The sequence below is a fragment of the Zootoca vivipara genome, chromosome 13 (genome assembly GCF_963506605.1).
Source record: "Zootoca vivipara chromosome 13, rZooViv1.1, whole genome shotgun sequence".
Lineage (NCBI taxonomy): Eukaryota > Metazoa > Chordata > Lepidosauria > Squamata > Lacertidae > Zootoca > Zootoca vivipara.
In genome coordinates, this window is record NC_083288.1 from 18,535,202 (window position 1) to 18,552,692 (window position 17,491).

Below are 17,491 nucleotides of genomic sequence, written 5' to 3' on the forward strand. Positions count from 1 at the left end.
GAGGGAACCCGCCAGAAGGCCCTCGGTGCTGGACCTCAGTGTCCGGGCAGAATGACGGAGGTGGAGACGCTCCTTCAGGTATACTGGACCGAGGCCATTAAGGGCTTTAAAGGTCAGCAAGAACACTTTGAATTGTGCTTGGAAACGTACTGGGAGCCAATTTAGATCTTTCAAGACCGGTGTTATATGCTCTTGGCGGCCGCTCCCAGTCACTAGTCTAGCTGCCGTGGAGGATTTCAAGTTCTGATTTAGGGGCTGGGCGATATTTGGTTTTCAACATCACGATATATCACCAGCTGAATATTGGGATATACTGATATATCATGATGTCTGTAATAAGGATGGAGCTATGTAGAGGCATTGGCTGGCTTCACGGTTTTTCCCACATTGTGATTTTTGCAAAGCACATGCGCGCGAACACACACACACACACACATCATGATTTGTGATATATTTTCAGGTCAAAAATTATGAAACCAATATCACGATACGGACTTCAAGCCGGTTTTGGACGATATATTGATATGTCACACAGCCCTATTCCGCTTCGAGGTTCAGAATTCAGGACAGCTATCTTTAAAAATGCACACAATGGATTTCCATTCACTTTGTCCAGTTGGAAGACACTTGCGTCAGTCATGCACCTGGGCACACAGGTGTAGGCAGGGCCGGCTCAAGACATTTCGGCACCTAAGGTGAACCCCACCCACCAGGGGAAAAGGGGGTGAGGGAAGATCTACATCAGGAACAAGGGGAAATAAATATCAACATCGGGAACAATGGAGTGGGAGTCAGATTATCCTTACCAAGTGGCTGAAGAGGGAATCAAAGGCTATCACTGGGAGCATACCTGCCAAGCCCTGGACTGCAGAATCCAGGACCAGCAGCCGTGTGACACCGGAAGTTGCGTAGATGGGCACTGAAAATGGCCGGTGCCGGAAGTCGTGTCTACGCATGTCCAGAAGTGCGTAGACGCAACTTCCGGTGTCGCTTTGCTCACCTATGGGCACCGAAAATGGCCGCCGCCGACACTGGAAGTTGTGTCTACGCACTTCCGGACATGCGTAGATGCGACTTCCGGTGCCGGCGCTGGCCATTTTCGGTGCCCATAGATGGGCAAAGCAGGGGGGGGGAATTGCTGCTGGCAGGAGCGGAATAAGGGAGAAAAGCGGGAGACAAACTGATACGGGGGACCACCAGGAAACGGTACGAAAAAACGGGGGTTTCCCAAGGAAAACGGGGTACTTGGCAGCTATGACTGGGAGGGCGGTAGTGCTCTAAATCACGCCAGGTGGCTGCAGATCCCAGGAGACCCCCAAGGGAAGACCCCAACTTTTTCTCCCTTGGAGTGGGAAGAGACCAGCAGCACCTTCTGTTCAGCAAGAGGCCTTTGTAGATGCAAAACTGGGGAGGTGGCATATCACGGGGGGCACAGGGACAGTTGCCCCATGCACAAAATTGTTAGGGGGCACAAAATTTCAACACCCAGTGCTGCCTCAATATAGCTGCATGCTTCTGTCGCTGAGCTCCACTGAAAACAGCTTCTCCATGTGGACCAGGAAGTGACCTCTCCAGACAACGGAACGACTCTTCTTTTCTTATTCCTGTGGCTGCGATCTCCTGGGTGCTGCAGGTGCCATTAGGCAGCTGAATGTCCATGGGTACTCCATCCACTTCCCTCCCACCCTCTCTGTGTGGCCCCGGGTGCTGGCAGCCCATGCTATGCCACTGGGGGGGGCTGCCCAAGAGACAGTAGATCTGTCCTCTAAGGCAGGGGTCCCCAGACTTACCGGGCTTCGGGCTGGTGCCCGCCGCGCCGGCCGCGCGGCGGGCCGGAGAGTAGGGGAGTGCGCGCGCAGCGGGCCGGAGGGCGGGGGAGTGCGCGCCCGTGCGCATGCGCACACGCACACGGTCGGAAAAAATCGCCGAAAATCGCTTGTGCGCATGCGTATGGGCCTCCCCCGACCCGGAAGTGCATCGGAAATGACCTCTTCTGGGTCGGGAGAGGCCCATACGCATGCGCACAAAGGATTTTCGGCGATTTTTTGCCGATTTTGAAGATTGCCGCCGCGCCGCGCGCCATAAGAGCGGGCGGCGGCAGCGGGCGGCGGGGGTCGTCGCGGGCCGGATTGGGAGGCTAATTGGGCCGCATCCGGCCCGGGGGCTGTAGTCTGGGGACCCCTGCTCTAAGGAGTGCACTGCAGACATTGCCACTGCCACGGCAGCGACAGCAGCCGGCGATGCATTATTTGAAGGTCAAATCTGCTACCCCTGCGGATCCTGCCACCTGAGGCGCTTGCCTCACTTTGCCTCATGGGTGCGCCGGCCCTGGCTTTAGGGAAGATCTGCCTTTAGAAAGCATCCTTGCCCCTTTCTCAAAGGTGAAAAGGCATTATTTGTGGAGCGGGCAGGGGGCGGGGGGGAGCAAAGGACAGATACATAGCAACACTCTCCAAACAAACCTACTTGCCCTTTGGACTTTACATTTCTCAAAGGGTGGGGAGAGTCCTTTAAGAACACCCAGAAGGAACTTGATCTCCCAGCAATCACCTGGTTGGCAGAGCATGCTCAGTAGGGAAGGGCAGAAATGTCCGCTTCCCTTCCTCTCCGTTTCTCCAGTCTTACATTCAGTTCTGCACATCTCCACACCTGTTTGATATTCTGTTTTGTTTTGTAAAGTCCTCATCAAAATTCGTCAGTGAATTGCTCTTGATATGAACTTCTTTTTTGCAAAGCAATTTCCCCTAACTAAATGAGTTCTTGTGTGTTATTTCACTAGTTACATTCATTTAGAGGCACACATTCCACTAACTTATACACTCATGATGCTTTTGGCTAGAGGAGGGCATTACAAAATTCACAAGAATTGCAAAATTCACAAGGACGGCTATGTGTTTCATTTTGAGCATAGTTTTGGGAAGCGTGAATGGGCTAAGTTTGGATTAGATGGGGTCTCTTCCAACTCTACAATTTTACGATTCTATGATCCTATTAAATGGGAATGGAATCACATTTCTCCTCCTATCCTTAGCTATAGGTTAAGTCCATCAAATATCCCTTGTCGCTAGTCCTTTAGGAAAGGATAGATTCCAATAAATGTGTCAGCCTTTAGAGGTGCCACTGGGGGGGGTTGGACTAGATGACCCTCAGGGTCCCTTCCAACTCTACAAGTCTATGATTCTAGGGTTCTAAGCCCCTTTGCTGTGTATTTTTTAGGAGAAAGCAAAAACCCTGTGCATTCAAAACGGGGTGAGCTTTGGCTGAAATTAAACTCTGGGGCTGCCCCTTTCCTAAAACACCACCTGCAGATCAAATCCCCAAACTTTTTCACAGTGTTTGCACATGCAGACACATGTTCCACAGTGCACAGCTGCCTTCCCCCCCCTTTTCACCTAAAGGCTGCGGGGTGGGGGTGAGGGTCTGCAGTTCTTGGAGGAAAAATGAGGGAGGGGGGGACAGAATTGTCCATTGCCTTCGACAGAGAAGTCCTCAACTTCATCAAGAGCTTTGCAAATGAATCTTTGGAATGTCTCCACAGACGTTTTCTGAGCCGTGCAGCTGCTGCCGTCAGAAATCCTCTCCAGGGCACAAGACTTCCTTGTCAAACGGGTAGGAGAGCGAGGGAGACCCTCCAGCTGTCTTAGAAATGCGAAAGCCAATAGGTCTGGCTCCCCTCTCATTTCCCCCCCCCTCCCCGCTCTCCCACTGTTTTTGCCCTGGTGGTGTTACCGTAATATGTTTGTTTTTTTAAAAAGTAGGTACCGCAGCGTGAGCAAACGAGGCCTATTGCAAAACTCGCCTCTGAGAGGTATCCGGAGTTCACAGCTCCGTAGAAGTCTTGCCATGTGCCTTGGAAGGCTTCGCTGCTCATTCCAGATGCGCTTGCTTCAACGGCCTCGGAAAGGCGCTTTGCGTATGCTCAGAAGCGCCGTTAGGATTTTGTGTGTTCTGAACCGGGGACGGGGAACCCAAGGCTCTCTGGATGCTCCCGACATGGCCAATGCTTAGCCAGCAAAATCTGGAAGGCTGCAAGCTCCTCATTGCCTATGTCGTGGCTTAATCCTGGAACTAAACAGCAGCAGCAATAGATTCAATAACAATCCACGTATTTTGAGTGAATGTCCAGCCGCACTGCTCCATCCCTTTCGAGAAAGTTCACAGATCAGTACAGTGGAACTTCGGTTTATGAACACCTCGGTTTATGAATTTTCGGTTTACGAACGCTGCGGACCCATCTGGAATGGATTAATTCACTTTCCATTACTTTCAATGGGAAAGTTTGCTTCAGTTTATGAACGCTTCAGTTTATGAACAGACTTCCGGAACCAATTACACCCATGCTTTGGGTTAAGTACGCTTCAGGTTGAGTACTCCGTGGACCCGTCTGGAACGGATTAATCCACTTTCCATTACTTTCAATGGGAATGTTCGCTTCAGTTTAAGTACTCCGCGGACCGTCTGGAACGGATTAATTCACTTTCCATTACTTTCAATGCGAAAGTTCGCTTCAGTTTATGATCGCTTCAGTTTATGAACAGACTTCCGGAACCAATTGTGTCCATAAACCGAGGTGCCACTGTAGTAGAACACATGCCTTTGAACCAGTGGTGTGCGGACAGTGGACTAGGGGGACTACGATAGCTCCCTAAATGTTCCCCTGGCACCATATTCCCAAAGCCTGAAAAGCTTCTGTCCATCTTAGGGAGGGGGGCACGATGCCCCCATGGGTCCATGAGCCCTCCCACCACCTTCCCACTGCCCGCCTGGCTTTGGGAAGGAGGCAGGGGGCTCCAGCATCCTGTCAGAGCCCGGGTGTCCCCTTCCCAAAGCCCAGGAAGCTTTTGCCCAGCTTAGGGAGTCCTAAATGGCCTCGGCCCAGTATATCTGAAGGAGCAGCTCCACCTCCATCATTTAGTCCGGACACAGAGGTCCAGCTCCAAGGGCCTTCTGGCGGTTCCCTCACTGCAAGATGTGAGGTGACAGGGAACCAAGCAGAGGGCCTTCTCGGTACTGGCGCCCGCCCTGTGGAATGCCCTCCCCTTAGATGTCAATGAAATAAAGAACTACCTGACTTTTAAAAGACATCTGAAGGCTGCCCTGTTTAGGGAAGTTTTTAATGTTTGATGTTTTATCGTGTTTTTAATATTCTGTTGGGAGTCGCCCAGAGTGGCTGGGGAAACCCACCCAGATGGGCGGGGTATAAATAATAAATTACAGTATTATTATTATTATTATTGGGAGGAAGGTATGATGCTCACGCTTCTGATGTCAGGACATCGAGACACCAAACACACAATGTCAACCTCCCCCCCCCCCAATCACCCTCGCAAGCTGCCCTTCTGGCCCAAACTGTTCCCCTACGAAAAATTTCACCGCACGCCGCTGCTTTGAACGCAGAAGGTCCCAGATTCAGTCTCCAGGGTGGAGTTGGGAACCCTGTCTGGAAACCTGGAGAGGGCAGCAGGCAATCTTGAGTTGGGCTGACTAACGGTCTGGCTTGATATAAGGCCGCTTCCCACGGAAAATTGGAAAACAGAGTCGCTTAGCAAGGCCGAAAGAAATTATGGCCCTGGAGCACTTTGCACAATTAAACTGCTACCAAACTGATTCAGAATAAGTACGTTGAGGAAATGCAACCCCCCCCCCACCACTAAATGCCAGATGTCTAATAAACAGGGTTGCCAATTTTTCTTTCTTTTTCAGATCTTTTTAACACCCGATGCACAGAAATTGGTGCAGGCTTTCTTCATCACTTCCCCCTCCCAGTACGTTTCCGAGCACAATTCAAAGCGTTGATGCTGACCTCTAAAGCCTTAAACGGCCTCGGCCCAGTATACCTGAAGGAACGTCTCCACCCCCATCGTTCAGCCCATCGTTCAGCCCAGACACCAAGGTCCAGCGCCGAGGACCTTCTGGCAGTTCCCTCCCTGCAAGAAGTTAGGTTACGGTGAACCAGGCAGAGGGCCTTCTCGCCCCATGGAAAGCCCTTCCATCAGATGCAATCGCCGGGGCAGGTGGAGGGAAAGCCCCAGAGCCACGAAAAGCGGTTGCCTGGCTTTCCCTCCGCCCGCCCCACAGCCAGCCGGCTAGAAGGGACGTCTCCCTTCTCCCTTGCTGGCTGTGGGGCGGGCGGAGGGAAAGCCAGCCAAACACTTTGTGCGGCTCTGGGGCTTTCCCTCCACCCGCCCCACAGCCAGCCAGGGAGAAGGGAGACGGCACCGGGCGGGCAGCGGGGCAGGCTGGCCAGCGGCCCTGCTTCTAGTGGGGGCAATTGCCCCCTCCTGCCCCCCTGCCTACGCCCATGGTTTAAGTACACTTCGGTTTGAGTATTTTCAGTTTAAGTACTCCACGGACCTGTCTGGAATGGATTAATCCACTTTCCATTACTTTCAATGGGAAAGTTCGCTTCAGGTTAAGTACGCTTCAGGTTAAGTACGGACTTCCAGAACCAATTACACTCATACTTCGGGTTAAGTACGCTTCAGGTTGAGTACTCCGTGGACCTGTCTGGAACGGATTAATCCACTTTCCATTACTTTCAATGGGAGAGTTCGCTTCAGTTTAAGTACGCTTCAGGTTGAGTACGCCGTGGACCGTCTGGAACGGATTAATCAACTTTCCATTACTTTCAATGGGAAAGTTCACTTCAGGTTAAGTACGCTTCAGGTTAAGTACAGACTTCCGGAACCAATTGTGTTTGTAAACCAAGGTACCACTGTACTACTAATTATAAAATAATCAGGAAAAGCTTTATTAAATGCTTGCCTGGAAGACCACTATTACAGGCAGAGGAACAGGACTCCCCACCAAACATGGCAGAGATTTAGATTGCCTTTAAAAACGAGCTTGCCTAATTTTCACTTTCTGAAACAATATGAAAACCAAAACGCAGCCATTTTCTGAAATGGCTTCTCTGAATTTTGAATTCTCCAGCCAAAGAAAATGCACACAAATGCACTTACTAGCGCGCTGGTCTCCAAGTTACTACAGGATTGCGGCCTGATCCATGGTGGGTCACAACAGGAGCGCTACCACTATGCAAATATGTGGTTAAAAAGGTTAAGAAATAGGTCCCCAAATGTATGTTCAGGTTAGAAGTGGGTCCTGGAACTACCGGTAGCTATGCTAGCATAAAGGGCAGGGCTAGCCCAAGGCATTTTGGCACCTGAGGTAAACCACAAAATGGCGTCTCCACTCCCTGCCAGGGAAGAAGGGGTGAGTGAAGATCTACATCAGGAATGGGGGAGGGGGTGGAATAAAGATCTACATTGGGATCTGCTGCTCCTGTGGATCCTGCCGCCTGAGGCAGTTGCTTCATGTTACCTCATGTGTGGGCCGGCCCTGGCAAAGGGCATACATTAGTACTATAAGTGCATATAATAGTGAAAATAAAATACATTTTCATGCATTCTAGTAAGGGGAATCTCTTTCCCGAAAGGTTTCTTTCAGGCAAAATTGCCTGCAAGAATGTGCCTATGAAGAGAAATCCTTTCGCAAATAAAAAACCACCAACCTATGTGCAAATGTGGAGAGCTGAATTTAAGATTGGAAAAATGAAACGGACAGATTCATCCATCCTTTCGCAGCCCCAGTAAGAGCAGAAGAACACAAACAGATCTCCGGCTGAAACGCAATCTAGAAGATCAGTACATTTAGAATTAGTGCAAGTAGCCGTGATTTATACCAAGGCTAAGTAAGGAGGGGGTGTGTGTGGAAAAAAACCCTGCCTCTTAAACAACATAATACACGTCTCCATGGGAACGGAGGCCTGAGCTAAGAGAGAGAGTTAGTTAATCAAGAGGAAAAATCCGGTGGTTTGAAAAGGTCTTTTGTAAAGCACCCGTAGAATTTATCCAATCCAACAAAAGAACTACAAGAATGTTAACAGGTCCATGGGAACCTCACACCTTGACCCTCAAGGATGAGCCTGGCCTAGGATAGGCCTCTGTTTGTAAATGAACAATTCACAGTCGGGTCTGGATGAAGAGTACCCCCTAAGAGATACTTTGGGGCCATTGCTCTGAATCAAAACATTCAAATTGGCGGGGGGGGGGGGGGAGGGAATGTCAAATAAAAATCAGAAAAGACTCAAGGTTGTTCCACTAGGGAGTAGGGAGCAATTGCAATCCAATTTGGGCCACCTTTAAAGGCAAAGCTACACAATTCGCTCTTCCTGAAACATTACATTCCTGAAACACAACCGTCTTTCAAAATCCACACTTCTCCGCATTTTGCAACATAGTTTTCCAGCAAACTAATAAGTACGGAGATGCGTTTGCCGTGGGGAAGTGTGCAGGAAAATAGGGTTGCCATATTTTGAAGAGCAAAACAGAGGACACCTGGGCCAACGTCAACTTTTAACTATGGATCGCTATGATAACTCTGCCCATGAAAAGGAGGACGTGTCCTGGAAAAAGAGGACATATGGCAACCCTAGCTGTGTATACTAGTGACGAGGACATGCAAAAAAAAAAGCATCACTTTCGGGGAAATTGCCTTGCAGAAATGCTTGTCTTAGGCAAAATTGCACACAATTGCATGTCAGTTAGGAGAAATGTCCACTAAACTGCTGCTGAACTTTCATGAAGTTACCGTATTGGCTTGAATATAAGCCTCCCTTCTTTTCCAAATTTCAACCGTGAAAAGTTAAAGTGCGGCTTAAATTCGCGACCTTACAAAAATTGGCCTTTTTACGATATTGCTGCTGAAACAGACAAACGGTAAATGTTTTATTGTCGATTTTGCGAGCTTGAGACTCTTCACTTGCCATTTACGGGTGTGAGTGCCTGCGGAATTGGAGCCAACTGAATAGCGATTTGCCATTTCAGAGATTGTACGGTAACTTTCGCAGGCTTGGAAGATCAAAGGCTTAAATTGGATCCGAGTTAAAATTCTACCAACCGCAGCGATTTTCAGCCTGTAACCCAATTTTAAGGGAGAGGCTTATATTTGGGTATTGTCCTTTTCTCCCTCCCCCATTGAATTTTAAAGGTGTGGCTTATTTGCGGATGCGGATTATATTTGGGCCAATACGGTAAGTGAGCAATTAGGAGCAATTGTTGCTTATTTGCCTGCTTCTCCCCTCTTGAAGACAGTGAGGTCTGCACCCAGAGTTAGAAGGAAAGGGAGTCAGGCTATGGGGAGAGGGAGGGAGCCTGTGCTCAAGGGCTCCTGGAACTACAACCGCTTGGGGTTTTCCAGGAATGATTTGGAAGCAGCAAGCCAGACAGCAAGCGGATCAGTTAAGGACTGCAAAGCCTCAGATCCGAATCTTTCTGAGCCATGAAGCTCTCTGGCCGAGACAATTACAAAAGCATAATTGATGCATATGAAAATAGACTTCTGTGGAGGAAGAATTTCCATTGATTTTGCTTTCCTCCACCACATTTGCATAGGTACTTTGCACATTAGGGCAATACCTTTCCATTTAACCTTTTGCACATGGCTGGAATTCTTCTCAGTGCTTTGTAAGTGTATTTACACACACACATGCACACACAATATGTGGATGACAGGTAACAAAAGCCAGAGAGACAGACTACTTAGGAAGACTGGAGGAAAAATTCAGATTTTTCGATGCCAGCCTCAGTAGGTTTGCCAGCCACGTAGAGAATTAATACAATACTTTACTGTGCAGTGTTTCATATCGTAAGGGCATAGAAAACTGCTTTAGATCACTGGTCCGTCCAGTTCAGCACTGTTTCAAGAAGAAGCCACTACTCAGAAGTAAGTCCCATTGAGTTTAACAAGCCTTACTCCCAGGTAGAGCTGGAAGGATCTATCCATTTCAGTTCCCTCAGTTTCTCATTTTTCAAATCTTCATTTCGGGTTCTCCGCATATTTGCGGAGAACTTTTCCATTGAGGGGGGAAAGTCCTTAGCGTTTTAGTGCAGAATTCTGCTAAGGAAGAAACGCAGTTTAGACTGATGTACGCATTTCCGGAAGCAATTTTTCCTGAATAGAATGTGTTGCCGTATCTAATATCCTCATTCTAATGCCGACACTATCATATGCGTTTTAGTAAACGTTTGGCTGGAAAACTGCACCACAAAATTCAGACAAAAGCACGTTTCAAAGATGAGCTGCGTTCCGGTTCTCGTGTTGTTTCAGAAACCGTGGATCTGCTAGATCTGGCTTTAAAGGTGTAGTGAATCAAATTCCTCCTCCATCCTCCATCCCCTGCCCTCCCTCCCAGCAAGTAAACATAGGATCAGAACCTTAAAACGGCTGCTCCTCAAACAGCCCTAAACTACCAACGCACTAGGTACCTGCGTCCCACCCAGATGACTCTCTCTGCATGGCAGACAGGCAGCGGGAGTGAAGGAGGAGCCACAAACCACAGGGAAGCATCTGCAAGACTAGGCATGTGCTTCGAAGAACACACTCAAAGGGATCAAGCAGGCCAGTGTGTGCCACGTGCAAAAAAGGAGGAGAGAACGCAAGCCAAGAGCCTCCAGTTCACATGCCCCAAGGGGATGGCTGTTGGAAATCCAGCACATCCCCCTTCATATAGAATCATAGAGTTGGAACCCTAATCATAGAGTTGGGACCCTGAGGGTCATTTAGTCTAGCCCCCTGCAATGCAGGAATAGGCAGCTGTTCCTTACGGGGATCGAACCTGCAACCTTGGCCTTAATGGCACCACGCTCTAACCAACTGAGCTATCCTCCTTGCATTATTCCATGGCAGCCTGCTTTTCACCCGCTAGGCTGATATCTCTCTTGCCCATTTTTTTAAAATGACTCTTAAGTTTTTAAGTTTTCTTCGTGATTTTAATGGGATGATGGATTGATGTATGGTGGTAGGGAAGAATGAGTCGGTTTTCTTTTGCTTCACTGCGAATCAGGGTGTGTGTGTGGGGGGGGGTTAATTTAAAAAAGTGAAATTTATACTTTTTAGCTCATTTCCGTTTCTAATTATTTTGCTGCCTGATCTTTAGAGGGTGCTTGGATCTAGTCCTTTTACAATGGATTTTCCTTGTGTGTTTTTTTGCAGCTGGGTTTTTATGTGGCAATGTTTATTTTTTGATACCGACGAGGGTGCTCTATTGAGTTATGTTTCACTGAAGGTAGAAATCCTCTCCTTTTCGTTTTGCTGTTTGCTGTTCACTTAAGATGTTTTAACCCAGGCATCCCCAAACTGCGGCCCTCCAGATGTTTTGGCCTACAACTCCCATGATCCCTAGCTAACAGGACCAGTGGTCGGGGAAGATGGGAATTGTAGTCCAAAACATCTGGAGGGCCGCAGTTTGGGGATGCCTGTTTTAACCTGTGTTATAAACCGCTTAAGAGTTTTGTGTAACTACGAGCGGTAAATAAATAAATAAATAAATAAATGTTGTTGTTGTTGTTACAGTGGTACCCCGCAAGACGAATGCCTCGTGCAACTGAAAACTCGCAAGACGAAAGCGTTTTGCGTTGCGCGAGGCGTCTCGCAAGTCGAAGTTTCCTTTGGCCGCGCTTCGCAAGACGAATAGGAACGCATTAATTAAATGGGTAGACCGGGTAAACCGGGTAAATGGTAAACCGCGCTTCGCAAGATGAAATTTTCTCTACGACTCGCGGAACGAATTAATTTCGTCTTGCGAGATACCACTGTATTATTATTATTATTATTATTATTATTATTATTATTATTATTATTATTATTATTTATAACTACCCATTTCAGGTGTCTCTCCACAATGCTTCACATTGAGAAGTGTGGCCCAGACATAGGAAGCAATCCTATGCACACAAGAAGCTTGGCGTAAAACAAGCCACTGTAAGTTAAACTGCCCTAAAGGTACAGCAGAGCCGAACCCCATTCAGTTGTGGAACCGCGGCAGCTGCTCTGCCTAAGCCTGGCAGAGGGGAAACCTGCCTTTAAAATAGTGTTTTATGCAGGGCTGCCAATCATATGAATGAGCAGAACAAGCTTAGGATTCGGCCTAAGGGTCTCCCCACCCCCACCCCGGTGCTGCCCAAACCACACCCCCAGAATGTCCATTTTGGTCTGGCCTTGCGCTGGCCTCGGCTCAGCCAGACGGGTGGGGTATAAATAATAACATTATTATTATTAAGTTATCCTGGTGTATCTTTGGCTAAGCCAGGCCAGGACAGGCACTTAACACCAGCAGAGCCAGAGACCATCTATGCATCCTAAACTGCCCATCTCAACAGATCTTGCCATAGAAGTGTCCCCCGTCAACAATGCCACCAGATTCCTGGCGGAACACATACATTTTCACCAGCTGGTATTGACTGAGGTGTTTCAATGATGATGTCTGCCTGTCTGGGTAGGCTTGCCTAGAAAAACACACACATTTTAAGCAGGTGCTGAAAGAGCAGCGAAGGTGGCTGGCTGATGTCATGAGGCAGGGAGTTCCAATGTGTAAGTGGTGCCACACGAAAATATGGATTTATTTAGATAAATAAATAAATAAATAAATAAATAAATAAGGCATCATTCCCAGGCCTTTGACCATCCAGGCCTTTAACCAAAATGGTCAAAGGCCTGGAAACGATGCCTTATGAGGATCGGCTTAGGGAGCTGGGTATGTTTAGCCTGGAGAAGAGGAAGGTCAAGGGGTGATATGATAGCCATGTTCAAATATATTAAAGGATGTCATATAGAGGAGGGAGGGAGGTTGTTTTCTGCTGCTCCAGGGCAGCGGACGCGGAGCAATGGATTCAAGCTACAAGAAAGAAGATTCCACCTAAACATTAGGAAGAACTTCCTGACAGTAAGAGCTGTTCAGCAGTGGAATTTGCTGCCAAGGAGTGTGGTGGAGTCTCCTTCTTTGGAGGTCTTTAAGCAGAGGCTTGACAGCCATCTGTCAGCAATGCTCTGATGGTGTTTCCTGCTTGGCAGGGGGTTGGACTGGATGGCCCTTGTGGTCTCTTCCAACTCTATGATTCTATGATTCTAAAAGGAGAAAGATCTATGTTGTGATCTGTGCCTCAAGGTTGATGGTGCCTTGGCCAAGCATGTTGGGTTGGTGTGGGAGAGAACAGGACTGCTACTGGCAGGGGATTGGACTGGATGGCCCTTGTGGTCTCTTTCAACTCTATGATGCTATGATTCTATGATTCTAGATGGGTGCCAACAACAAGAAGTTCAGAATTAGTATTATGTGGTACCTGTAACACTGCCAGTTCTGCAGACTGAAGCGGTTGTATGGGCCTATATGGGGTAAAGCGATCTCACAAGTAAACTGGTCCCAAGCTGTTAAGGGCTTTAAGGAGCGTCTCCAGCCCCATCGTTCAGCCCGGACACTGAGGTCCAGCTCCGAGGGCCTTCTGGCAGTTCCCTCCCTGCGAGAAGTGAGGTGGCAGGGAACCAAGCAGAGGACCTTCTTGGTAGTGGCGCCCGCCCTGTGGAACGCCCTCCCATCAGATGTCAAGGAAATAAACAACTCTCTGACTTTTAGAAGACATCTGAAGGCAGCCCTGTTTAGGGAAGTTTAATGTTTGATGTTTTATCGTGTTTTTAATATTCTGTTGGGAGCCGCCCAGAGTGGCTGGGGAAACCTAGCCAGATGGGTGGGGTATAGATAATAAATGATTAGTAATTATTATAAGGAGGGGTTGCTAATACAGCTGCTGTTTAAATGAATCTTCTCAGTAGGTAACCGTATAAATATAGGTATTGTTGTTGTTGTTGTTGTTGTTGTTGTTGTAACACCTTTAACTAGGTCCAATTGAAAATGGGCAACCAGGGCAGTTCTCTGAGCAGAGGTACTCTTGCATTGGTGCACATTTACGTAGGGAAAAAAGGCATATAAATGGAAATAATAGCATAAAATATATAATAATATAAGTTTTGGGGTGTTTTTTTTTACTTAAATACTGAGTGGGATATAAATTTCTAAGATGAAATAAAAGCATTCCAGCAACCATTTGATGCCATTAAAAAAAGGGGTGGGTGTGTGACATACATACTAAATATTTAGTGCTGAATCCTAGCTGGGTAAGGTTTCGAAAGGCTTCTCGGGAACCAACAGAGTGGCTGCATGTTGCATTTCTTGGTTGGCACCTGTTATCTGCTGCCACTGGCATAAGAATTAAGCCTCATCCAAGGAACCACACAGTGAGTGCTAAGGGAGCCTCGCCTTCATGTGCATATCCTACACAAAACTGCACTGCTCTGAATTAAGCAGGTTTGGGACAGTAAGGATGTGTCCCTAAGTGGCACTGTGGTCTAAACCACAGAGCCTAGGGCTTGCCGATCAGAAGGTCGGCGGTTCGAATTCCCGCCACGGTCCCAGCTCTTGCCAACCAAGCCGTTCGAAAGGGTAAGTAGATAAATAGGTACCACTCCGGCGGGAAGGTAAATGGCGTTTCCATGTGCTGCTCTGGTTCACCAGAAGCGGTTTAGTCATGCTGGCCACATGACCCAGAAGCTGTACGCTGGCTCCCTCGGCCAGTAAAGTGAGATGAGCGCCACAACCCCAGAGTCATCCACGACTGGACCTAACGGTCAGGGGTTCCTTTTAAAGCTCTGATTTGCCCTTTTTATTCTGCTCAGGGGTATGTTGCAGTAAAGTTGCACTATTCCCCAGTAAGGTATCTCAACGTGCTGTCGGTGTTCGAAATTACCGAGGCGCCAGGCGCATTTTGCACCTGGCTTTTGACCAATTGCGACCAAGCGAAGATGCCTGGGTGCCAGGATGGCACCTGACATTTTTTATCATTTATTTATTTAATTTCTATATACCGCCCTATACCCAAAGGTCTCAGGGCGATTCACATAAAATATCATCCCCACCATGCCTGGGGATCATTGAATCTGAGCTGTTTTCACACACTCATGCCCCCCCCCCATCCTGTAGAATTCTATCAGTTATATATTATCTGCACAATCAGAATGAATTTTTGGAACCAAAATGCTTTTTTTCTGCGCAGCCTGCGCAGCAGCAGCCATCCTTAAGAAAAAGAGTTTGGAACAGGTATACGTGTGAACTGTCCCTGGATCATGTGACTTTTCTCCCCTAAGTTCTCAGAGCTCTTAACCTAGCTCAAAGGGCTCATCTGAACCAGCCAGATGTTTAACTGAGAAGCCATCACAGTCAGCTGTCCATCATTTGAAAAAAATAAGACTTTAGAGCCGTGTTACCCCCAAACTAGACATTCTGTTCTGGCCACTGTAATCTTGGTTTAAGAACCTATTTGGAGCCTAGCTCATATATCTCGGTTTCTAACCCTGCAGTTAGTTTCTGATTAGGTTGCAATGTGCTGCTGGGCAGCCTTGAATTTACCTTCGAATGCAGGAGTTGCCATCTTTCTGGGTCTGTGGACATATCTGCAAACTACAACCAAGCACTCTGCAACCCGTGACACTGGCTACAATGGAATGCTTCTTACAAGCCTAATTTGTGTGGAAGAAACCCTTCGGGCTTCATGGGCAGCCACAGCTGGCAACCACCAGTCTTGTGTTACTGGTGGCCACCAATATTCAGTGACCCTGAATATATTTTCTGTCAGCAAACAGCATTAACCATCACATTTGCAGCCGCTTCCCTGGTTTCAATCAAGATCTTGCTTCGGAAGCAAAGGGCCAATTGATGTTGGACGCACCAGGCCACATGTGGTACAATCCCAACACAATAGGGCATAAATTGCTCTCAAACACACGCAAACAGGCATCAAGTTCAGGAACAGATGAATTCCAGCTAAATCCAAAAAGCTGACAAGCTGAATGGCACAAACAGATGTGAATTGCAGCACGCTTTGAGGCGGGCAGGGGGAATGCAAATAACTTCTCCATTAGTTCACAGACACTTATTATAAGAGTCCCTTTTGCTAGCCAGAGACCACAAAAATATGCTAGATCTCCATCCCCAAGAGAAGGAACCAAGAATATGACATTTAATTAAAAGCAGATTGGGGAACTGCCAAACTTCGTTGGTGACAGGGAGGGGGAATGAGCGAAGAACTGGGGGCTTTGCCAACTTGTTGTTCTAGGCAAAAATGGGCAGAAAGAAAAGAGTGTGCCTCTCAGTATAACACCCTAGACAGGTCTACTCAAAAGTAAGTCTCGCAGAGTTCAGAGGGGACTTCCTGAGAGGGGGCAGAGCTGTGAACAAAAAGGGATGTCAGCTTAAATATCGGACAGCTCTCTACATCTCAGATCCCTGCTTGCAGGACAGTTCTGTGTGATTCGAATGCCTGCTACCCTCTTAACTACTGCAGCAGATTTTATGCCTCCAGTCTGAACCTCAAGTTCAGAAAGAGAGGGGGGGTGGGCTCCAGAGAAAAGGGCGCCTCTCACAATACCAAACACTGCACACTCCCCGTCCCAAAGCTTTTTCACTTACAGGTATCGTTGCCGGTCCATTTGATGGTGCAGAGCCACGGAGAGTCCGAAGTAGCTGTCCGGGGTCTTGCCTTTCTTGAGGACCAAAAATTTCGTGTCCAGGTTGAAAGCCGCGCATCTCGGGGCGCAGAGGGAAATCCACAGGGCGCATCCCAGCAGGAGCGCTTTCTGCCTCCCAAGCTGGCTCTTGCGTCCTGCGGGTCTGCAAAGGTGGAACTGGCTAGCGCCCATGTCGTGTTTCGCCAATTTCTTTCTTCTTCTTTTTGCTTCCCAGGAGTCTGCTGCGCCCTTCTGCAAAGGAGTTTGCGGGTGGCTTGCTCGTTTTGCTGGGGGGGGGGTAGGGTTGGAACCCGGCTTGCTGCTGTTGTTGTTGCTTTCAGTTCCTGGAGTTTTGCCCTCCTCCTCCCCTCTCCAACCTCCTTTGTGAATGTTGCAGATTGTAGCAGCAGGCTCCCTGCTTAGCGATCGGGAATTCCTTCCTCTCCACCCGGTTCTTCCCTACGCGCAAAAAGGCTCGGATGGAGCCGGTTCTGTGCCTGGTATCGCGCAAGCGAGGCGCGCGTGTGCTTGCTTGGTTACCTCCCTCCCCACCTTGCACAGAGTCTGAGCAGCCGCTCTGGCTACACTTTTCTTCCGGGGGAAAAAGAAACAGTCGGAGCGAGCAGGAGTGACAAGCACTTGGTTCTTAAAGGGGCCCCGGACAGGTTGGACACCTGCCCAGCGCGCAAACAAAGACGAGGGCAGATAAAAGGCCGGGGGACTGATTTCATTCTTGCTAGTATTTTCTTTTTCTTTTTATTAAAAAAAGAAACCTTAAAGGTACAAAGACCCAGATTTGCCTGGAAGCTCCAGGCGCACGCTTTCCCTTCGAAGCGCATCTCTCCGTGATCACAGGTGTGTTGAGGGGGGGCGCTGCGTTTACTCAGCGGGCAAGGGGATGCACTCTGCACGTGCTCAGGGGACCCTTGTGTTTATTATGACGCCGCGCGAGAAATAACAAGAGCCGGTTCTGGCGCACTTGCCGGCTTTCCTGGGTAAACCGCTGGGCTTATCTTCAGGAAGCAGAAGTTTGCCTGACTCAGAACCATCACTGGATCAAAATATTTTAACAGATGCCCCTTGCATTTCCTTCAGTCCGCCCTGGGAAAGACCTACATTTGGTGCTGTGAGGTTTGTCTGTTTCGTTATTGCATTG

At 48.3% G+C, this 17,491-nt stretch overlaps 1 protein-coding gene across 1 annotated transcript in view; it reads right to left on the minus strand.

Moving 5' to 3' along the window:
* ITGA3 (integrin subunit alpha 3) overlaps nucleotides 1-16,921 on the minus strand; it is a 91,946-nt gene extending 75,025 nt beyond the window's left edge. The window contains exon 1 of the mRNA XM_060281422.1: nucleotides 16,298-16,921. Coding sequence (XP_060137405.1) covers nucleotides 16,298-16,527 — 230 coding nt within the window. The 5' untranslated portion in view covers nucleotides 16,528-16,921. The remainder of the gene's footprint in view (nucleotides 1-16,297) is intronic.
* Nucleotides 16,922-17,491: the final 570 nt, after the last annotated feature.